This window comes from Podarcis melisellensis (assembly GCF_964234715.1).
Source record: "Podarcis melisellensis genome assembly, chromosome: 8".
Classification (NCBI taxonomy): Eukaryota; Metazoa; Chordata; class Lepidosauria; order Squamata; family Lacertidae; genus Podarcis; species Podarcis melisellensis.
In genome coordinates this window covers 8,158,657-8,174,974 of record NC_138540.1, presented here as the reverse complement: position 1 = coordinate 8,174,974, position 16,318 = coordinate 8,158,657, and the positions used below count along the sequence as shown (strand labels likewise).

The 16,318-nt window shown below is 42.2% G+C and overlaps 1 protein-coding gene across 9 annotated transcripts in view; it reads left to right on the top strand.

Annotated features, from left to right (window-relative positions):
* The window catches only part of ATXN2 (ataxin 2), a 62,328-nt gene that overhangs the window by 22,519 nt on the left and 23,491 nt on the right, over positions 1 to 16,318 (top strand). For 4 of the 9 annotated variants that reach the window (XM_081922951.1, XM_081922950.1, XM_081922948.1 and 1 more), the window contains exons 5-11: positions 1,691 to 1,841; positions 6,754 to 6,878; positions 8,447 to 8,538; positions 9,299 to 9,496; positions 10,195 to 10,373; positions 12,128 to 12,337; positions 13,923 to 14,105. In XM_081922951.1, the coding sequence (XP_081779077.1) occupies positions 1,691 to 1,841; positions 6,754 to 6,878; positions 8,447 to 8,538; positions 9,299 to 9,496; positions 10,195 to 10,373; positions 12,128 to 12,337; positions 13,923 to 14,105 (1,138 nt within the window). Of the gene's footprint in view, positions 1 to 1,690; positions 1,848 to 6,753; positions 6,879 to 8,446; positions 8,539 to 9,298; positions 9,497 to 10,194; positions 10,374 to 12,127; positions 12,338 to 13,922; positions 14,106 to 16,318 lie in introns of all 9 variants that reach the window. The other 5 variants (XM_081922946.1, XM_081922949.1, XM_081922945.1 and 2 more) reach the window with 2 other exon arrangements.

Genomic DNA, 16,318 nt, shown 5'->3' with positions numbered 1-16,318 from the left:
GCAGTTGTTCCCAAAGGGACTGGCAGGAAAGGGTGGCAGGTGTGGCAGGAAGATTCAAGGATAATCGAATGAGAGTTTGTCTCAAATTGGACCTAATATAAACGAAATTTCCTGGCAAAAGTAAGCTCACACCTCTCCTCAAGTTTGCATATATACTTAAGGTATACAGTCATACCTCGGGATAAATACGCTTCAGGATAAGTATTTTCTGGTTGCACTCCGTGGCGACCCAGAAGTAGCGGAGTGCATTAATTCTGGGTTTTGCTGCTCGTGCATGCGCAGACGGTCAAAATGACATCATGCGCATGCGCGGAAGTAGCGAAATGCGACCTGCAGACGTGCAGTCGCATCTTATGTTCTGTTCAGGATGCGAACGAGGCTCTGAAACGGATCCCGTTCACATCCCGAGGTATCACTGTATATGTAAGAGGCTTGTTTATAATTCTGTTTTGGGAATGATTCATGCCTATATGTAGCTGCTTTGTTTTATACTTTTTGGATGCCTCATGAACATATTATAAAGCAGTTGTGTTCTGGTTCAAAATCAAGCACTGCTAGGAGTTGCTTCTTTTTGTTTTCCTATGTATTTCTTATCAATAAATGTTTTGGTGTGGCGTGAGCAAAATTTTATCCTGAAAGTGTGGCCCAGAGGAAAAAAGTTTTAAGAACCACTGCACTAGAGGGAAAGAGGAAGGCTATTGTACATTAAAAAGGTAAAGGTACCACTGACTGTTAGGTCCAGTCGCGGACGACTCTGGGGTTGTGTGCTCATCTCGCTCTATAGGCCGAGGGAGTCGGTGTTTGTCTGCAGACAGCTTCCGGGTCATGTAGATTAGGAAGATTAAAAAAGCCTTCTCTTTTGGGCAGCCTTTTGAGCAAGGTAAACATACCTCACTGTCTACTGATGTGCTTTAATCTGAGCTGATCAGCAGGTTGTGTGAGTAGTAACATACCTCCAAGTTTGCTTGTCACATTATGACCACATGCCTGTTGGTTCATTTTTCTCAATTTTTACATTTGTGCAGGCTAAATATCTGGAAACCCCACACTTATTTAAAATATTTGAATTATGTGCATAACTTCCGCTCTCTTCAGACAATGGTTTTCAAATTAAAAGCTAGCTCCATTAGCATATCTTCGCTTCCCTGTTTCTCTCCAGGGCAATTTCCTCAATCTCTCTACCGTTTATCTCGGTTTTGTGCTATCTGTGCACTAGTTCAATTGTGGTTAATGCAAACCCTTAATATTCTTTTAATAAACCAGAGACTGAAGCCATTGCTGGGTTTATAAACCCACTGAAGTCAAGTTGCAAGAGGGCCTGATACAAGTTCTCCATGGTTTGTGTTGGCATTCATGAAACAAATATTAATGCTAAAAGGGATGAAAATATTACCCTTGATAGGAAGAAGGGAAAGGAAAGTGGCATGCCTTCTGAGCTATGCAGAGGGCTATAGTTATGTCTGAACTAGTTGTAAGGATATCAACAGCGCAAACCCAAGTCTTTGAGAAAACTTTCTAACCCCCCCCCCCCCGCCTTCCTGGGGCCTTTAAATTTTTTGAATTGCAACTCACATCAACCCCGGCCAGCATGGGAGGGCACCAGGTTGTGGAAAGCTGTTCCAGACCATCTGCTGAAACTTAAATTCTTTCACATTAAGCTTGCTCAGTTCACGATTCCCTTGCCTTTTAGTGTGATTTAGTGCTTGATGCAGCTCATCGAAAAACTGCAGAATCCAGCCCGGGTCCAAAACGAGAAGACATAATAGAGAGTATCTTGTTCAAGTCTTCGGATTTTGTGATGGTGCAGTTCAAAGACATGGATTCCAGTTATGCACGGAAAGGTACCTGTTTCTATATGTTAGAATGGTTTATGAAACTAGCTTCTCTTTTGAAAAAGGTTCCTAAAGGCTTAGCTTGACGTGTATTTCTTTGTGGGAGGAAGGGGTTAGGATAGACTAGGATAGACTCGCATTGGAGTCTTAGTCCACATAGCTTCATACTGTCTACTGACTAGCAACTCCTCTTCTGGGGTTTTGAGGAAAGTTATTTCCCAGCTTTCTTACTCTGGAGCTGCCAGAGATTCGCCACAAGGCGATGTACACGTGGAGCTTATGCTTTCCCACTATTGAACCCTCCAGAGGTTTGGCGCACCCAGTCTTCGCAACTACTCAGAAGGATCCAACCTCTTGCGCCGTTTATTGCTCCCTGCTACAACACTTGACAAAAGCAGCTTGCCTCTTGTGATCTGCCAGGCAGAGAAGGACAACTGTGGTAGCTGCATTGTTACAGCAGAACAGCTACAGCTCTCCCCATGTTATGGAGTCACACAGTGCGAGTGGCTGATATTTTCAATTTAATCCAAGCATTCGGATTCTGGTGGCAGCTGTCTTCGATACTGTTTTCAAAACCCAGTGGGGAAGAAAATAAGTCTGTTTGGGCTCTTCTTTGGAGGATGTCTTTAGAAAAGTAGTGATAGTAACTTATTGACAGGAGGACTCAGCTGGAGATCAAAGCCAGACTGGATTTATAAGGACAAAAGCAGCAGGCACCCGAACAGGTGAATAAATGTGGTGAAGTCTTAAATGTCCCAGAATTGTGAGCAATAGTTTAAAAGCAGGGCTGGGGAACCTTATTCCTGTCAAGGGCTGCATTCCCTCAGGGGTAATCTTTCAAGTGTTGCATGCCAGACGTGGGCAGGGCAAGAGCCGAAAGCAGGCAGAGTTTGCAGCACTGCTGGATTGCTTAGCCTTCCCTCTGTCTCTCTGCTACTCCATCACGCTTGTGGTGTCTGCCTTTCAGCTTTCTCTGTCCACCTCCCCTTTCATTAGTACAGGGTAGAACTGATTGCTTGCAGAGGGCTTTTTCTTTGCTCCTTCCCTCACTCCCATCCATCTCCAGTTTTTCCCTCTGTCTCTCCCTCGGAGATTCCCCCCCAGCCTGTGGCTCACTGTGAAGCTTTTCCCTCCAGGCGCACCATGTCACAACAGCCACGCCTCCTACTCCACCTGTCTCTCATTGTCACACAATGGAAGACAAAGCAGTTCTCAGGGGGTGGCTCTAGAGAGCAAGAGTGGGCCAACAATGTCTTGAATGCTGCAGGAAATTGGGGCGGGGGCACAGGTTCCCCATCAAGGTTTAAAATGACCTTTTGCAATCTTCACTTGTTGTGTTAGCATATTAAGTATTTGGAAAAAAGAATACTTTTAGTTCTCCTAGTACTGTATATTGCAACATAGCCAATTTACTTGATATACTCTGGGTTGACTGGCAATAACTCCCCCCCCCCCAAACAGATAAAGAGCTCAAAAGTGCACATGCTAAATTAGTTTAACTAGTGAGTTCCCAAGTGCTATAGGGAAAACAGATGAATCTTGCCAAGGTTAAATATTGGAAGTATGAGAGATCTGTGTCTGCTAGGCAACCTGAGTTTCTTCTGACTGGTTTAACAGGAAGCTCCATTGCAGAACAAAAGAATTCCTGAGGATCCAGTAGCATGTGTGTTTATAACTGAGGGAGCGGAGACAGAGGGTGAAGAGGGAGTAACTAAATTCTGGCAGTCTTGACTAAGTGAGATTTAAAGGATTCCATGAGCTTAGTTTGCATCCCTGAAAGAAGTCATGGCGCTCCATTTCTTTTCTTGGGAGTGGGGTATGTGCGTTGAGAGCACAGGAATATCACAAGGGGGTCTTGTTGAGCTTTTGACTTTTAATCATTTATAGATGCACTTTTCTCTGCTATGACTAACTCACTTCTGATAACAGGAAATGCAGGACAGCTGACTGTTCTGTTCAGAGAGTAGCTAAACAGTGTCCAGAACGGGGAATGAGGAAGAAGCTTATTTTGCTACTGCATTAAAAACCAGCCACCCCGTGACTCTAAATCCTGTCTATCATAGTGGATCAGATTTGACAAAGGGAGGAGGGAGTAGGAGACGGTGTATGTATGTATGTATGTGATTTGGGGACCCACCAGGTAAACTAATTTTAGCACTGCACTTTGGTGCTTATCATATTTTTGAGTTTGGGTTTTATTTTGGAATATGGCACTACCAGTCAACCCAGAGTATATCAGGTACCGCAGGCTCCCTGTTATGAAATGGTAGGAGAACAAGGAGCATTCTTTTTTCAGGGTTCTGTTCCAAATTCATTATTTTAAAGCCTTCGACTCTATTCAGACAATCTTCTAAACCATGGACTTGGATGCGCCCCCCCCCCCTTCCCTAAACAGCAGCAAGAAGAATTATTCCAGTTGTAGTTCATTGCAGTTTCCCTGAACTGGGAAAACTATGGTCTCCAAGCCATGGTTTTGAATTGGTCCTTTGGTTTAGAGGTAGTGCTAAGCGTCATTTCTCAAAACTAGGATGCTGAGGACAGAATCGGCATGTGAGGCTGCTGCTTGTTCCCAAATCCTCCGTACCACAGTGTGGAAGATTACCTGAACGGAGTTGTAATAGTCAGTAGCCTGGCATGGACCCTCAAAATGTCACTGCTGCCCTAATCTTAATAAGGTCCTTTGCTTTAATAGCTTACATGGTTCCTGCATTATTGCTTATGTTTTTCAAGCAAACTTTGGAAAACTCGTCACATTTTCAGCTACTGCCTCCTGCTTCCCTGTTGTGAGATAAAATGTTGGTAGCTTTCTTGGCCCACTGTGATATTAGATATTTGAATGGTTGTTGAGCAGTAGTGCATGTACAGCAGTTTTCAAGCTGTGCTGCAGAACTCTGGGTTCCCTCTGAAAAACATCTCTTTTTAAAAAAGCCTAATCCGAGACTGAAAAAAAAAATCCTCAAATTTTAGTCACCAACCCCTTACAGGGATTGAGGGGATGAGGTGGGGGAAATACGTGCCTGCCATCAAACTAATAGGCTTTTTCAGATCCTGGAGTATCTGGTGGGTTTGCTGGAATATGCTTTGTGACACAGTCATCATTCATGTTCCTGACTAAGTTTGCTAGGGCACTGCAGTTACCTTACCTGCTACTTTTATTTGTGATATTTAATCATGGTGTGCTTGATTTTCCAAACTTCTAACCAAACAAAAAAGCTAATAGCCTTTGCTGCAGCTGTTAACTTTCTGGATCAGAATTCAAACCCTGAAGCTGTCCAAGCCGTGTTTGTATTTACAGTATATTTAAGGAGTATTAGGATGTGCATCTAGGAATAAACAACTTATCCAGATTTTTGAGGCCATGGCGGTCAGTTTTCAGAGCGCAAATGACACAATAAATGTTTGTGAAGGGATAGATAAGAGAATGCAAAATACATGAATGTGCATCTGTGCTACTCTCTGACTGATTTTTATTTTCTTTCTTTTCCCATGTCTGTTGTAACTCCTTCAGAAGCAGGTAATATATTTGGCAGTCTTTTATTTCCGTACTTTGAATTTGCATATTTCTCTTTTAAAAAGTAGTATGTAATCCGTGTGTTTTATACTTGCTTACAGCTTTATGGCAGAAGAAATCATGCAGGCTGCAAATAATTGAAATTGGTTACAAGATTATTTTTGTATACAGGCAACTCCCAATTTACATGGGGATTACGTCCAAGGCACCACATGCTTAAGTGGAATTGCATATATTTGAAACACCATTGAAAAAAGCCTGCAAACACCCTACCTCTTTCTTGTGACATTTTTGGGTAACTTCCGGGTTTGGTGCAATGTGTGTGGTCACAGTTCTAGCTGTGTGTAATTTACATTTATTTTAAAATATAAATATTTCCTTTTGCTACACCCAGTATGAAGCCTAAAGCAATTGCATGAGAATTGTTTGTAGCCATGTGTTGATAAAGCAGTTTTATTTTTGTTTTTTAAGTAACCAGGTTGCCAGGAATATCCCTTGGAGCGTGTGTCCCTACCCTTTTTTTGCTGCAACTTGGGGGGTTTCAGGTGCCTGGCCTTATTTTCCTTGCCATGTGTGAGATACAGAGAGTTCTGTATCTGGACGCTGAGGTCCAGTGCCGAGGGCCTTCTGGCGGTTCCCTCATTGCGAGAAGCAAAGCTACAGGGAACCAGGCAGAGGGCCTTTTCGGTAGTGGCGCCCGCCCTGTGGAACGCCCTCCCATCAGATGTCAAAACGATAAACAACTACTTGACATTCAGAAAACATCTTAAGGCAGCCCTGTTCAGGGAAGTTTTTAATGTATGATATTTTAGTGTTTCCTGGTTTCTATGGAAGCCGCCCAGAGTGGCTGGGGGGGCCCAGCCAGATGGGCGGGGTATAAATAATAAATTATTATTATTATTATTATTATTATTATTATTATTATTATAGTTGTAGACCGTGAAATCCGGTGGTGCAGCCCTCAGAGGGGGAGCCGTGCTAGTGTAACTTGTACTTAATAGGACTTATTTCTGAGTAGACATGCATAAGATTTGTACAGCTTTCCCAAGTGTTGCCACTGATGCTTCTGCCCAATGCTAGGGGTGCAGAGTTGGCTCTAAATTGGAAGTAAAATAAAGCAAACTTAAGGTGATGAGCTCCAGATTCATACTACTTTCCTGGTCATAGACACAGTCTTATGTAACTGAAGCAGTTCCAAAGTTTGTTTTTCAAGCCATAAGGTTGGTTACGTAAGCAATTTCTACAGAATTGTTAAGGGGTACTGATTGTTGAAGTTTTGTCCTAACCTTGTTCAATTATTCCTTCATTCTATGGAATCAAATGATTGGTTTTGGAATTTGAAGGTATATAGACTATTAACTAACTTGAACTGGTGCTAGCTTTGCATTAATTTTATTTTTTCAATTTCAGATGCTTTTACAGATTCTGCAATCAGTGCTAAAGTTAACGGTGAACACAAAGAAAAGGATCTTGAGCCTTGGGATGGTGGAGAAGGCACTACTACAGATGAGCTTGAAGCTTTGGAAACCGATGTTGTGAGCATATCTTTGTCTTGGGTTGACATTTGAGGGAGGGCATGTAGTTTGAAGAAAAATCATCCAAGCAATATGGCGTTTTTTGTTTTTGCACAAACCACTCCAAAAAGAGCTGCCTTACTAGGGCAAGGCAGTGTTGTAACTAGGATTTTTTTTTTATAAAAAGAACATCAAGGATAGTGGGAACCAGGGTGGATTTGATTTAAATCACTAGTCAGTAAGACTTGATTTAATTTTTTTTTTCTCAGAAAGACATTCCTGCTGGTATAATCTTAATATTTACAATCAGATGAAGGTTTCGTTTTGGAATAATAAATTTTCAGAGTAGTTTTTACAGTTGTATAAAAAATTACTGAGTTGGTTATACTATTAGAAATACCTAGATAATTATGAAATTATTGTGAGGTTCAGTAAGTTAACTGTTTATATTTGGACAACTTTTCTGCTGTGCTTTAGTGGAAGGAGAAAAATAATCATAACAATTAATAACAATTTTCTAAAAAACCAACTTAGACTGTATTTCAGCACACATGAAAAATTTAAAACAAATCGTTATTTCCTGATGGAAATAAGCCTTTGGACTATAATGTAATTTAAATAGAAAACTATCTTTAGAAAGATTTTTTCCTCCAAAAGCATTTTATTTTAAAAATCCAATTTATATATATATATATATATATATAATTTTATTTATATTTTTAAAGCATTTTTTTAAAGCATTGATTTTTTTTTTAAAGCATTGATTTTTATCCATCCTGGTGAGAACTAGTTAAAACAGGATTTTGCTGAACCCCTGTACCTTAAAGTTGAAGGAACTTCATTTAAATTAAATTTTGTAGATTTAGTGCTAAATTGTTGACTAACTTCTGGAAGTGTCTGAGGTTTTTGTGTTGGGGGACAGGTTCTGTAAGACCTCACCTTGTCATACAGAAATATTTCATATATGTCATAGTTGTCATATGATAAAATTTCTGGATGCTTGTGCAGCCTTGCATTAGTGTGATTGTTCCTTGATTGGTGTGATTTCCTATTCTGCAAAATACCATGTCCTGCAGTCTCTAATCAAGCAGCTGCTCCAGTAGTTGTCTGTAAAATGTAATTAAGATGATTTTGTACAGCAGTTTGCTGAGAGATAGCCTTCGCCCACAGCTCTGTGGCTTGACTCCAATAACCTTCCCAAATATGTTGTGTCTATAATAGTAATGCTTCTTTTTGACGCATACAGAACCAGTCAAAGCAAGGCAGACTGTTGGTGTGTTTCATGAAGTGAATAATCTTCCTGTTTTACTAAAGATAATTTACGCAGCAGCTCTTGGGTAAAACATAGCTCAGCAGTTCAAAACATTCCAGGCTTTATGATTTATATCTGTAAAATGCAAAGATCCCTAGGATTAGGGATGGGGAAGCTGTGGTCGTCCAGCAGTTGTTTGATTCCAGTTCTCCGCATAGCCAATGCTCAGGGATGATGGGAGTTGTAGTCCGGCAATGTTTGGAGGGACACAAGATTCCCGCCCCTGCTTTAGATGACTTTTGGACTGTTGTGAATCCCAAGCTTCTTTTCCTTCTAGTCTAATGGATGGGATCCTAATGACATGTTTCGATACAATGAAGAAAACTATGGTGTAGTGTCAACTTACGACAGCAGTTTGTCTTCATATACGTAAGTTACAATAGGTGGTATTTTTATTGTTCCTGTTTCATTTAGTCTGCAACATTAAGAATATTCCTCTAGGGTCTTTGCCTAGGAGGCTGGGAGGGGGGGGGGAGATTTTAAATTTTCTCTTCCCCCCTGCATGTGTCAGGGTGGATACAGGTTTCTGACGCATGTCAAACTTCATTCTTTTCTGGAGATAGTAGTCAAAAAAGAATTCTAAAGTTGAAACAGTTGCCAACATTCACTTGGTACATATTAACCAGTATAAACATAAAAAAACCAACAGATAGGGGAGGGAATCATTTGGAATAAGGTCAGTGTTGCCATCTGAATCCTATTTTACTGTAATCAGCATATCACAAATTTGACTGCTTAACGGACAGTGCTGTGTATACTCTGGATTGTATCCCAATACTTTATTAATTGGCTTTGCCCTTGACAGCAAATGAACAGGATCAGGGTGCAGATTCATTACCCCAAATGGTACAAATCCCAAATTCGAAATGTTCTTAATCAGGTAGTTGCCTTAAGAAAGAAAAGCAAAATACTGGGGTTCTGTGGCAGAGGAGATGACGGTGCAGACAGTATTTCCTGAAGGAAGCTGGTTGGGAAGTCACTGGCAGATGTGCTATTAAACCGTCATGCCACCATCAGATGGCTCCTCCGGTGCTGCAATCTTAAACACTGTCACCTATGGGATTTTCTTTGCTTGTATCTAGAGTTTAAAACCAATCTCCTTTTTTACCTCTCCTCCCCTTTGTTTTAGGGTACCTCTTGAGAGGGATAACTCCGAAGAATTTTTAAAAAGGGAAGCCAGAGCAACCCAGTTAGCAGAAGAAATTGAATCTAGCGCTCAGTACAAAGCTCGAGCTGCTTTGGAAAACGACGACCGGTCAGAAGAGGAAAAATACACAGCTGTTCAGAGAAGTGCTAGTGAGCGAGAAGGCCATGGTGTGACTCCCAGGTATCTGGCGGGGCAGCAGGGGGAAGTGGGGAATCACTACATTTTCATATAATTTTAGAAATAGGTATTGAATGGTTTTTACAGGCCAAGTAGTTTGGCGTTCATCTGTTGAGTTTCTGAATGACAGCATAGCTTCTCTGTAATCTTTGTACAGTTTATGGGGAAAAGGGATTGCTACATCTTACAAGGTTATTTTCCTGCATAAGGCGTGTTCTTCCTCTGAACTTGTATAAGGTTCCTCAGTCTTCTGTGTGTGCAGTGGAATCTGCATGAGGGTCCAGCTAAAATGGTTCAGTTGTAAGACTGGACTGTTTCTCTGTATTTTAAATTAGTGGAGATATTTGTATGTGTATACAGTGCTGCTTTTCTAGAAAAAGGTGCCTGAACTCACAATGAATGCCTCCTTCGTTCTCTTATCACGGCAATGGCACCCACCTGAGAGGTGCTGGAACCGAGTTTCAGCTCTACCTAGCTCCTAGCCGTGATTGGTCAAGCTACTGGTCAGGGCCAATTCTTTTTTCTTTTTTAAATAATTTTTATTAAGTTTCCATTTACCAAATTAAACATATCAAACCAATTAATCCAAATTATAACAATACACATCATATAATCCAATTATTTCCCAATTGTAATGTGATTTTAAGCCAAGAGCTGAAGTCCCATCTTACATCTCTCTTCCTCCCCCCTTTTTTCCTCAGGGAGAATAAGTACATTCCACCTGGACAGCGGAATAGAGATGTCCTTTCCTGGGGAACTGGAAGGCAGAATTCACCAAGGATGGGCCAGTCCAGTTCAGGCCCACCAATTTCAAGATCTGGGTCTCACTCATCGGACTACAGTTCTAACTCTGGAGCAGACCAAAGAGTAGTTAATGGAGGCAAGTGTTCATCATGACTGAAATAAGAAAGCTTTTTCTAGAGAGAGCTCTCCATCGCTGGATCCCTGGGGTAGCAGCCCTTTGAAATAATGTCTCCTGTTGCATCCCACCACTAAAACTGAAACTAAAGCTGTGTCCATGGATATATAGTGAATTCCCTTTTGAACACATCAAGCGAGTCCCTGTTGCATTAGAAAGGGCAGTTCTCTGACTCCCTTCATTGCTGTAATCCCAGTGTGGTTAGTAGACCTGCATCGGCTGAACTAGCCAACAAATGCTTCTGTTTAGTCTTCACTAAGTGTTGAAATGGAGATGGATCTGGTGGATGGGAAGAAAGGCAATCCAGCAGTCTTCTCTCTAGTTTGGCTCCATAGGAACACTTCACACCAAGCACACTTGCTACCAGATTCTGCTTACAATAACCTTGGCAGTACCAGCAACCAGTACTGCCAGTTACTTTATGCATACATCAGTAACAGCGGCAGCTTTTTTGTGTTCTTAAAATTTGACTTCCAAAATTGGCATAAAGTAATCAAAGTACATAGTCCAGTTAAAAACAAAACCGTAATTCATTTTTTGTGTGTTGTAAGCTGCCCTAGGGGTCTTTGGCGCCATTTGTGGCAAGGTATATATTTCGCTAAAGAAATACAGCGCGTTTTTTCTTAAGTGTGGGGGTTGGGGGAAGAAAAGGCCTGGACTGTACATTGATTTCAGGTAAGTGGCATTAACAAGACTTTGAACTGCATCTGGTAAAATAACAAATGATGGCTGTGTAGTACCTGCAAGATAAAATGAGGCTGAAGCCCACCAAGCACTCCTCCTCCTGCTGCTGCTCCTCTTTTTACATCGGGGGTCCCATGAAAGGCCCCTGTTCAGATGAGCAATTAAGTCCATACGTTGGACTTGTGTCTTTCTGTTGCTTCCTAAATATTCCATGGAAGATCATCAAAGGCCTTGTGTGGTTTTTTTTGAAGTGCAGCAGGTTTGAATTTGGAAACAGTGCCCTCTAGAGGAACCTCCTGCTGTAGCCCAGGGGCAGAGATCTATGTGGATCTATTGTGGCCCAATTTCCTCTTTCACAAAAATTCTGAATGACTTCATTATTGAAAGGGCACAATAGAAGTAAATGTCAGCAGCTAAACACAGCTCTCTTTGTAACGTGATTTCTGTAGTTTTCACATGTCTTAGCGTTTGAAAGTGGTACATCCAGCGGTCAGTGTGCTTCACCCGCTTAATGAAATTCCCTGGAAGCCTCTTGTAGCTCCATTTCTGAAAAGCTGCTGTGCCAAGTGATGCATTCAGTGCATTCCTTTTACCCTGGGCAAGTTGACGCAGGCATGTTTTCCTTGATACATGGGGGATTAGCTACACATTTAGGTTTTCCTCACCGCTCATGGAACCATGCACAGCTATCCGTGATTAAGCACAAGCCATATAAGTGTGATATGCAAATAGTCTTAACTGATTTACACACCATTGTCTTTTCCATGGTAGTGTTCATAGATCCTGAATTTAACCCATTGGGGGGAAACTCTGGTTGGTGATTGCAAACTGATCTGTCCTGGATTGAGGGTGGAATAACTGCAGATTTATTTTGATTTTGTATGAACCTGTAGAAATCCCCAATGGGTTAAAAAAAAAGGTATGAGAAATCATTTTTGTCATTTTTACTTTCCCCTCCCTCTGTTTCCCCCCCCCCATAATTTTATTTACTTTAGTTTTTATACTTTCCTTCATATCATTTGTTCTGTCAGGTGTTCCCTGGCCATCGCCTTGCCCATCTCCTTCCTCTCGCCCACCTTCTCGCTACCAGTCAGGTCCCAACTCTCTTCCACCTCGGGCAGCCACCCCTACAAGGCCGCCCTCCAGGCCCCCTTCGCGGCCCTCCAGGCCCCCGTCTCACCCCTCTGCTCATGGCTCTCCAGCTCCTGCCTCTACTATGCCTAAACGCATGTCTTCAGAAGGTACAAAGACCACAGTTTTGTTTGTTCATGAATTTTCGTTTGTCTTTGTGTTCTCCCTTTCCTCTTGTGAGTTACAGTTAAAAGAATTGTTCTCTTCATTACTAAACCCTTTATTTGTGCACTTCAAAAAAATTAAAGTTTTTGTTTTTGTTTTGTTTCTGTTAACCTTTTTTTTGGTTTTGTTTAAAAAAGGGAATTTCACAGAAAACCAAACCATTAAAGGGATGGCCTTTTCCTGAAAGTGAGAAATTCGCCTTCCTAGTGCTACTTTAGTGCATTGTAGAGTGGATGTATCATCTGCAGTCACTTAGCCATGGTTGCAGGATCACACCATCGCCCCTACTGGCCGTAACCATGGTTAAAGGTTATATCTCCATTGCCGTTAACTGTGTTCAGTGCTAGCTATGTTTTGTTTGCATTCAGATGCTTAGTTAAAAACAAACTGGTTAGCATTAGCCATGGTTAAGATGAATGTCACCTTCAGCCTTTATTAAGGCCAGCCCGGGGAATTGCTGTGCTAGATCAGGTGGAGGGAGAGGTATATGAACCTGAGACCCATTCCTGATCCCATAACCTAGTTAAGGAGCTGAGAGGGCTGCATCTACATATTTCCTGAAGTGGCTGGTGATGGAGGGTTTTGCTCAGAATGATGCTTTATGACATAAATCTGTTAAAAATGCCTGATTCACATTGTGCCCACTGCAGAATCCTCCTTACTGGCAATCGCGGTGAGGGAGACTGGTTAGAAGTGGATGGAAATTAACTGTGTATTTAAATTCAGTTTGAGTTCCTCTTGACTTTCCTGAAACTGTTCAGTGGAATTGAATAATTTTAATTCTGTCTTGAGAGGACGAGACTTGTTCTGCAATAAGGAATCATAGATTGAACCTATTCTCAGCTGCAGCTAATTTCCATACTTTAATTGCATTCAACTCATATACTATCTAGAAATTTTGAAGATGCTGAACACGCTGACTTGTTTCTCAAATTCTAAGGCAATTCTTTGAAATGTCTCTGTGATATGCAGGGACATAAAAACGAGGAGAGCTGAAAAACTATTAAATGTGGGCTGCTTAATTTGCTGTTAAATTTTCTAAGTTCTCTGCTGCCAGGAGGGCTAGAGCATTCAAAGTGGTCAGGTTTGGGTTTTCTTAGCAAGAGTTAACTGATGAAATCCACTTGAATTCTCTCTGCTGTGCTTTTGCACACCTCCTATTTTTGTTTTATGGGGCATGTGAATATAGGGGACATGTCCAGTGGATTGTGTCCTAACCTAGCATCTGTCTGGCTTCATATTTTTTCCTCCCCAGTTTTGTCACGAACTATATTGAGAGGAGTGCTGGTTTTTAAATGTCCTGAGACCGTGTATGATGATGGCAGCCCAGGGATGGGGAACCTTTGTGCCTCCAGATGTTTTGGGGTACAGCCTCCCATCAGCCCCAGCCAGCATGGTTAGGGATGATGGAATCTGTAGGGTCTAAGGTTCCCCATCCCTTATGTAGCAAAATTTAATAGAATTCGGGGGTGAAAACGGAGATTTCATGTTGTGTTCATAGTTTAGGGTGTCTTTTCATGCTTTCTTCAGGACCTCCGCGGATGTCTCCAAAGGCACAGCGGCACCCTCGAGGCCACAGAGTCTCTACTGGGAGGGGCACAATTTCAAGTGGCTTAGAATTTGTCTCTCACCCCGTGCCAGGAGAAGCCACCACACCTTCATCGGCCCGAGGCAGCCCTTCAGGTGGGACATGGTCATCGGTGGTCAGTGGTGGTAAGTCAAGCTCAGCTTCCTACAGAAAGTCCTGTTTGGGATTTTACAGTTAAAAGAATCCTGTTTCTTAAGCCAAACATTTGAGAACCCAACAGGCCTGCTGCTGCTGATGGTTGGCGAATCCTGATTCTTTATTTTGCCTGGCTAGAAACCAAATGTTACAACTGAGGCTGGTAAAACGGGATAGTCATGGAAAGCAGCAGATGTGCTGCTTCTCCCTTGCACTTTGATAGACTGTTTTTATCAGTTGATTACATTCCTTTCCAGAGACAGGCAGGTAGGTCAGTTGATTGGAGCTCTCAGCCTTTATTAGGTGATTTGACTTTTCTCCCCCCACCCCCCAGTCTCTTCTGTGTGTTCATCATCCTCTGGAGTGATGATCAGGTTGTGCTGCTGTGAGCCTCAGCGCGTTTCTCCGCTGTCCCGGACGGCTTTTGAAGGCAGACGGGGCGGAGCGAAGACTTTTGCCCCCCGCCCGCCTTCAGAAGAGGTCTTCTGAAGGCGGGCGGGGGGGCGAAAGTCTTTGCTCCCCCCCCCCGCCTGCCTTCAAAAGCCATTTGGGACAGCGGAGAAACGCGCTGCGTTTCTCCGCTCTCCCGGGAAGGCAGGCAGGGGGGAGCAAAGACTTTTGCCCCCCGCCAGCCTTCAGAAGAGGTCCAGAAGTCTCCGCTGTCCCGGGAAGGCAGGCGGGGGGGGGGGAAGCAAAGACTTTCGCCCCCCGCCGGCCTTCAGAAGAGGTCGGGGGACAGACTGTCCCCAGACCTGGTCTGAAGGCGGTTTCCATAGGAACGCATTGATTGATTTTCAATGCATTCCTCTGGGAAACCGTGCTTCGCAAGACAAAAAACTCGCAAGACGAAAAGACTTGCGGAACGAATTAATTTCGTCTTGCGAGGCACCACTGTAAAAACACCTGAAAGTTCAAATACTTATTTTCTTTTAACTTGTTTCTCAGACCTCCTCACACCTCCCCTTCTTGTATTCCAATTTAAATTATTGGCTCAGCAAATCCTTAATTTACTTCTCCATTTTAACTTAATTTTATTTATTCTAACATGTTATTTTATTTTTCTTCTTTCTTCCATTTCCTCAATTTATATTTACAAACCTTATTTTCATTTAATTTAGCAATTTAAAAAAAGATCAATTTTAACTTAACCAAATTTACACCTACAATATTTATACCCCATTATTTTTTCTTAAACATTTTAAACGTTTTTCCTAAAGTCGACCAAAATTTCCCTTCCACGTCTTTCCCGATTTCCATACCAAAAACAAAGCAAAGTAAAAATAAAACAAACTATATTTATATACCCTTTGGATTCCCAGACTCCACCCACCCTTTTCCCGGTTTCAGTCCTCAACAAAAATCCATCAGTCTCAATATACTGTTTAGCCTGGAGATCTCACGTCCGAGGCTCTCAATTCTCTCTCAGTTCCTCTCTGCCGGTCTTTTTGGTAGTCTTTTATGTTAAACTCCAAATCTCGAAGAAGCTCCAGCCCAACAGGATCCAAATCTCTAAGAAACTCTGGCCCAACAAGATCCATATTTCTACCAGCCAGACCTCCATTTTTAGTGATAAAGCTTATGGGGTACTTCAAATCTTGTTTTATACTCCTTTCAGGTCCAAATGTCCCCCAGGCTCCAACTTCCACCTCCAATTCAGGCCAGGCTCTCTACATCAGATTTTTATTTTCCTTTTTTGTCATCATGTCAGGCTTCAAAATGTTGCTCTCCTTTAACTTCTGCACAGTTTCAGCTCCTCCTTCCTTTTCTTCATGGACAACATCTGTCACCTGCTCCATATTGTCAAAGCTCTCCGTTTTCTCCCTTTCTGTCCTGTTTTGAGGGTGACTCAGAAAGCCACAGCGAGAAACCAGGTGGACTTTCACAGGGCAGCGAGTTTAGGATTGTGCCGCAGATCAATTTCTGGGACTACAAGCAGAAACTGGTTCTTACCATGAATTTCTGTTTGAAGAGTGGACTGGGTCATTAGGCGATGGAAGCTGTTTCTCAGATTCTTTTCCATGTTAGTGAGGGCTGGTAATAGGAAGCGACCTGACTCTGCTTAAAGTCTCCCTTGACAGACCTTTGCTTCAGTGCAATCAATTATCAAGCATTGTTTCACAGTAGAAGGATTCTTAGTACTGTATTCTACAAGAATCGTTTAAAAGAAGCACTTAAGAAGTAACATCACAGAAATCTGGGGACT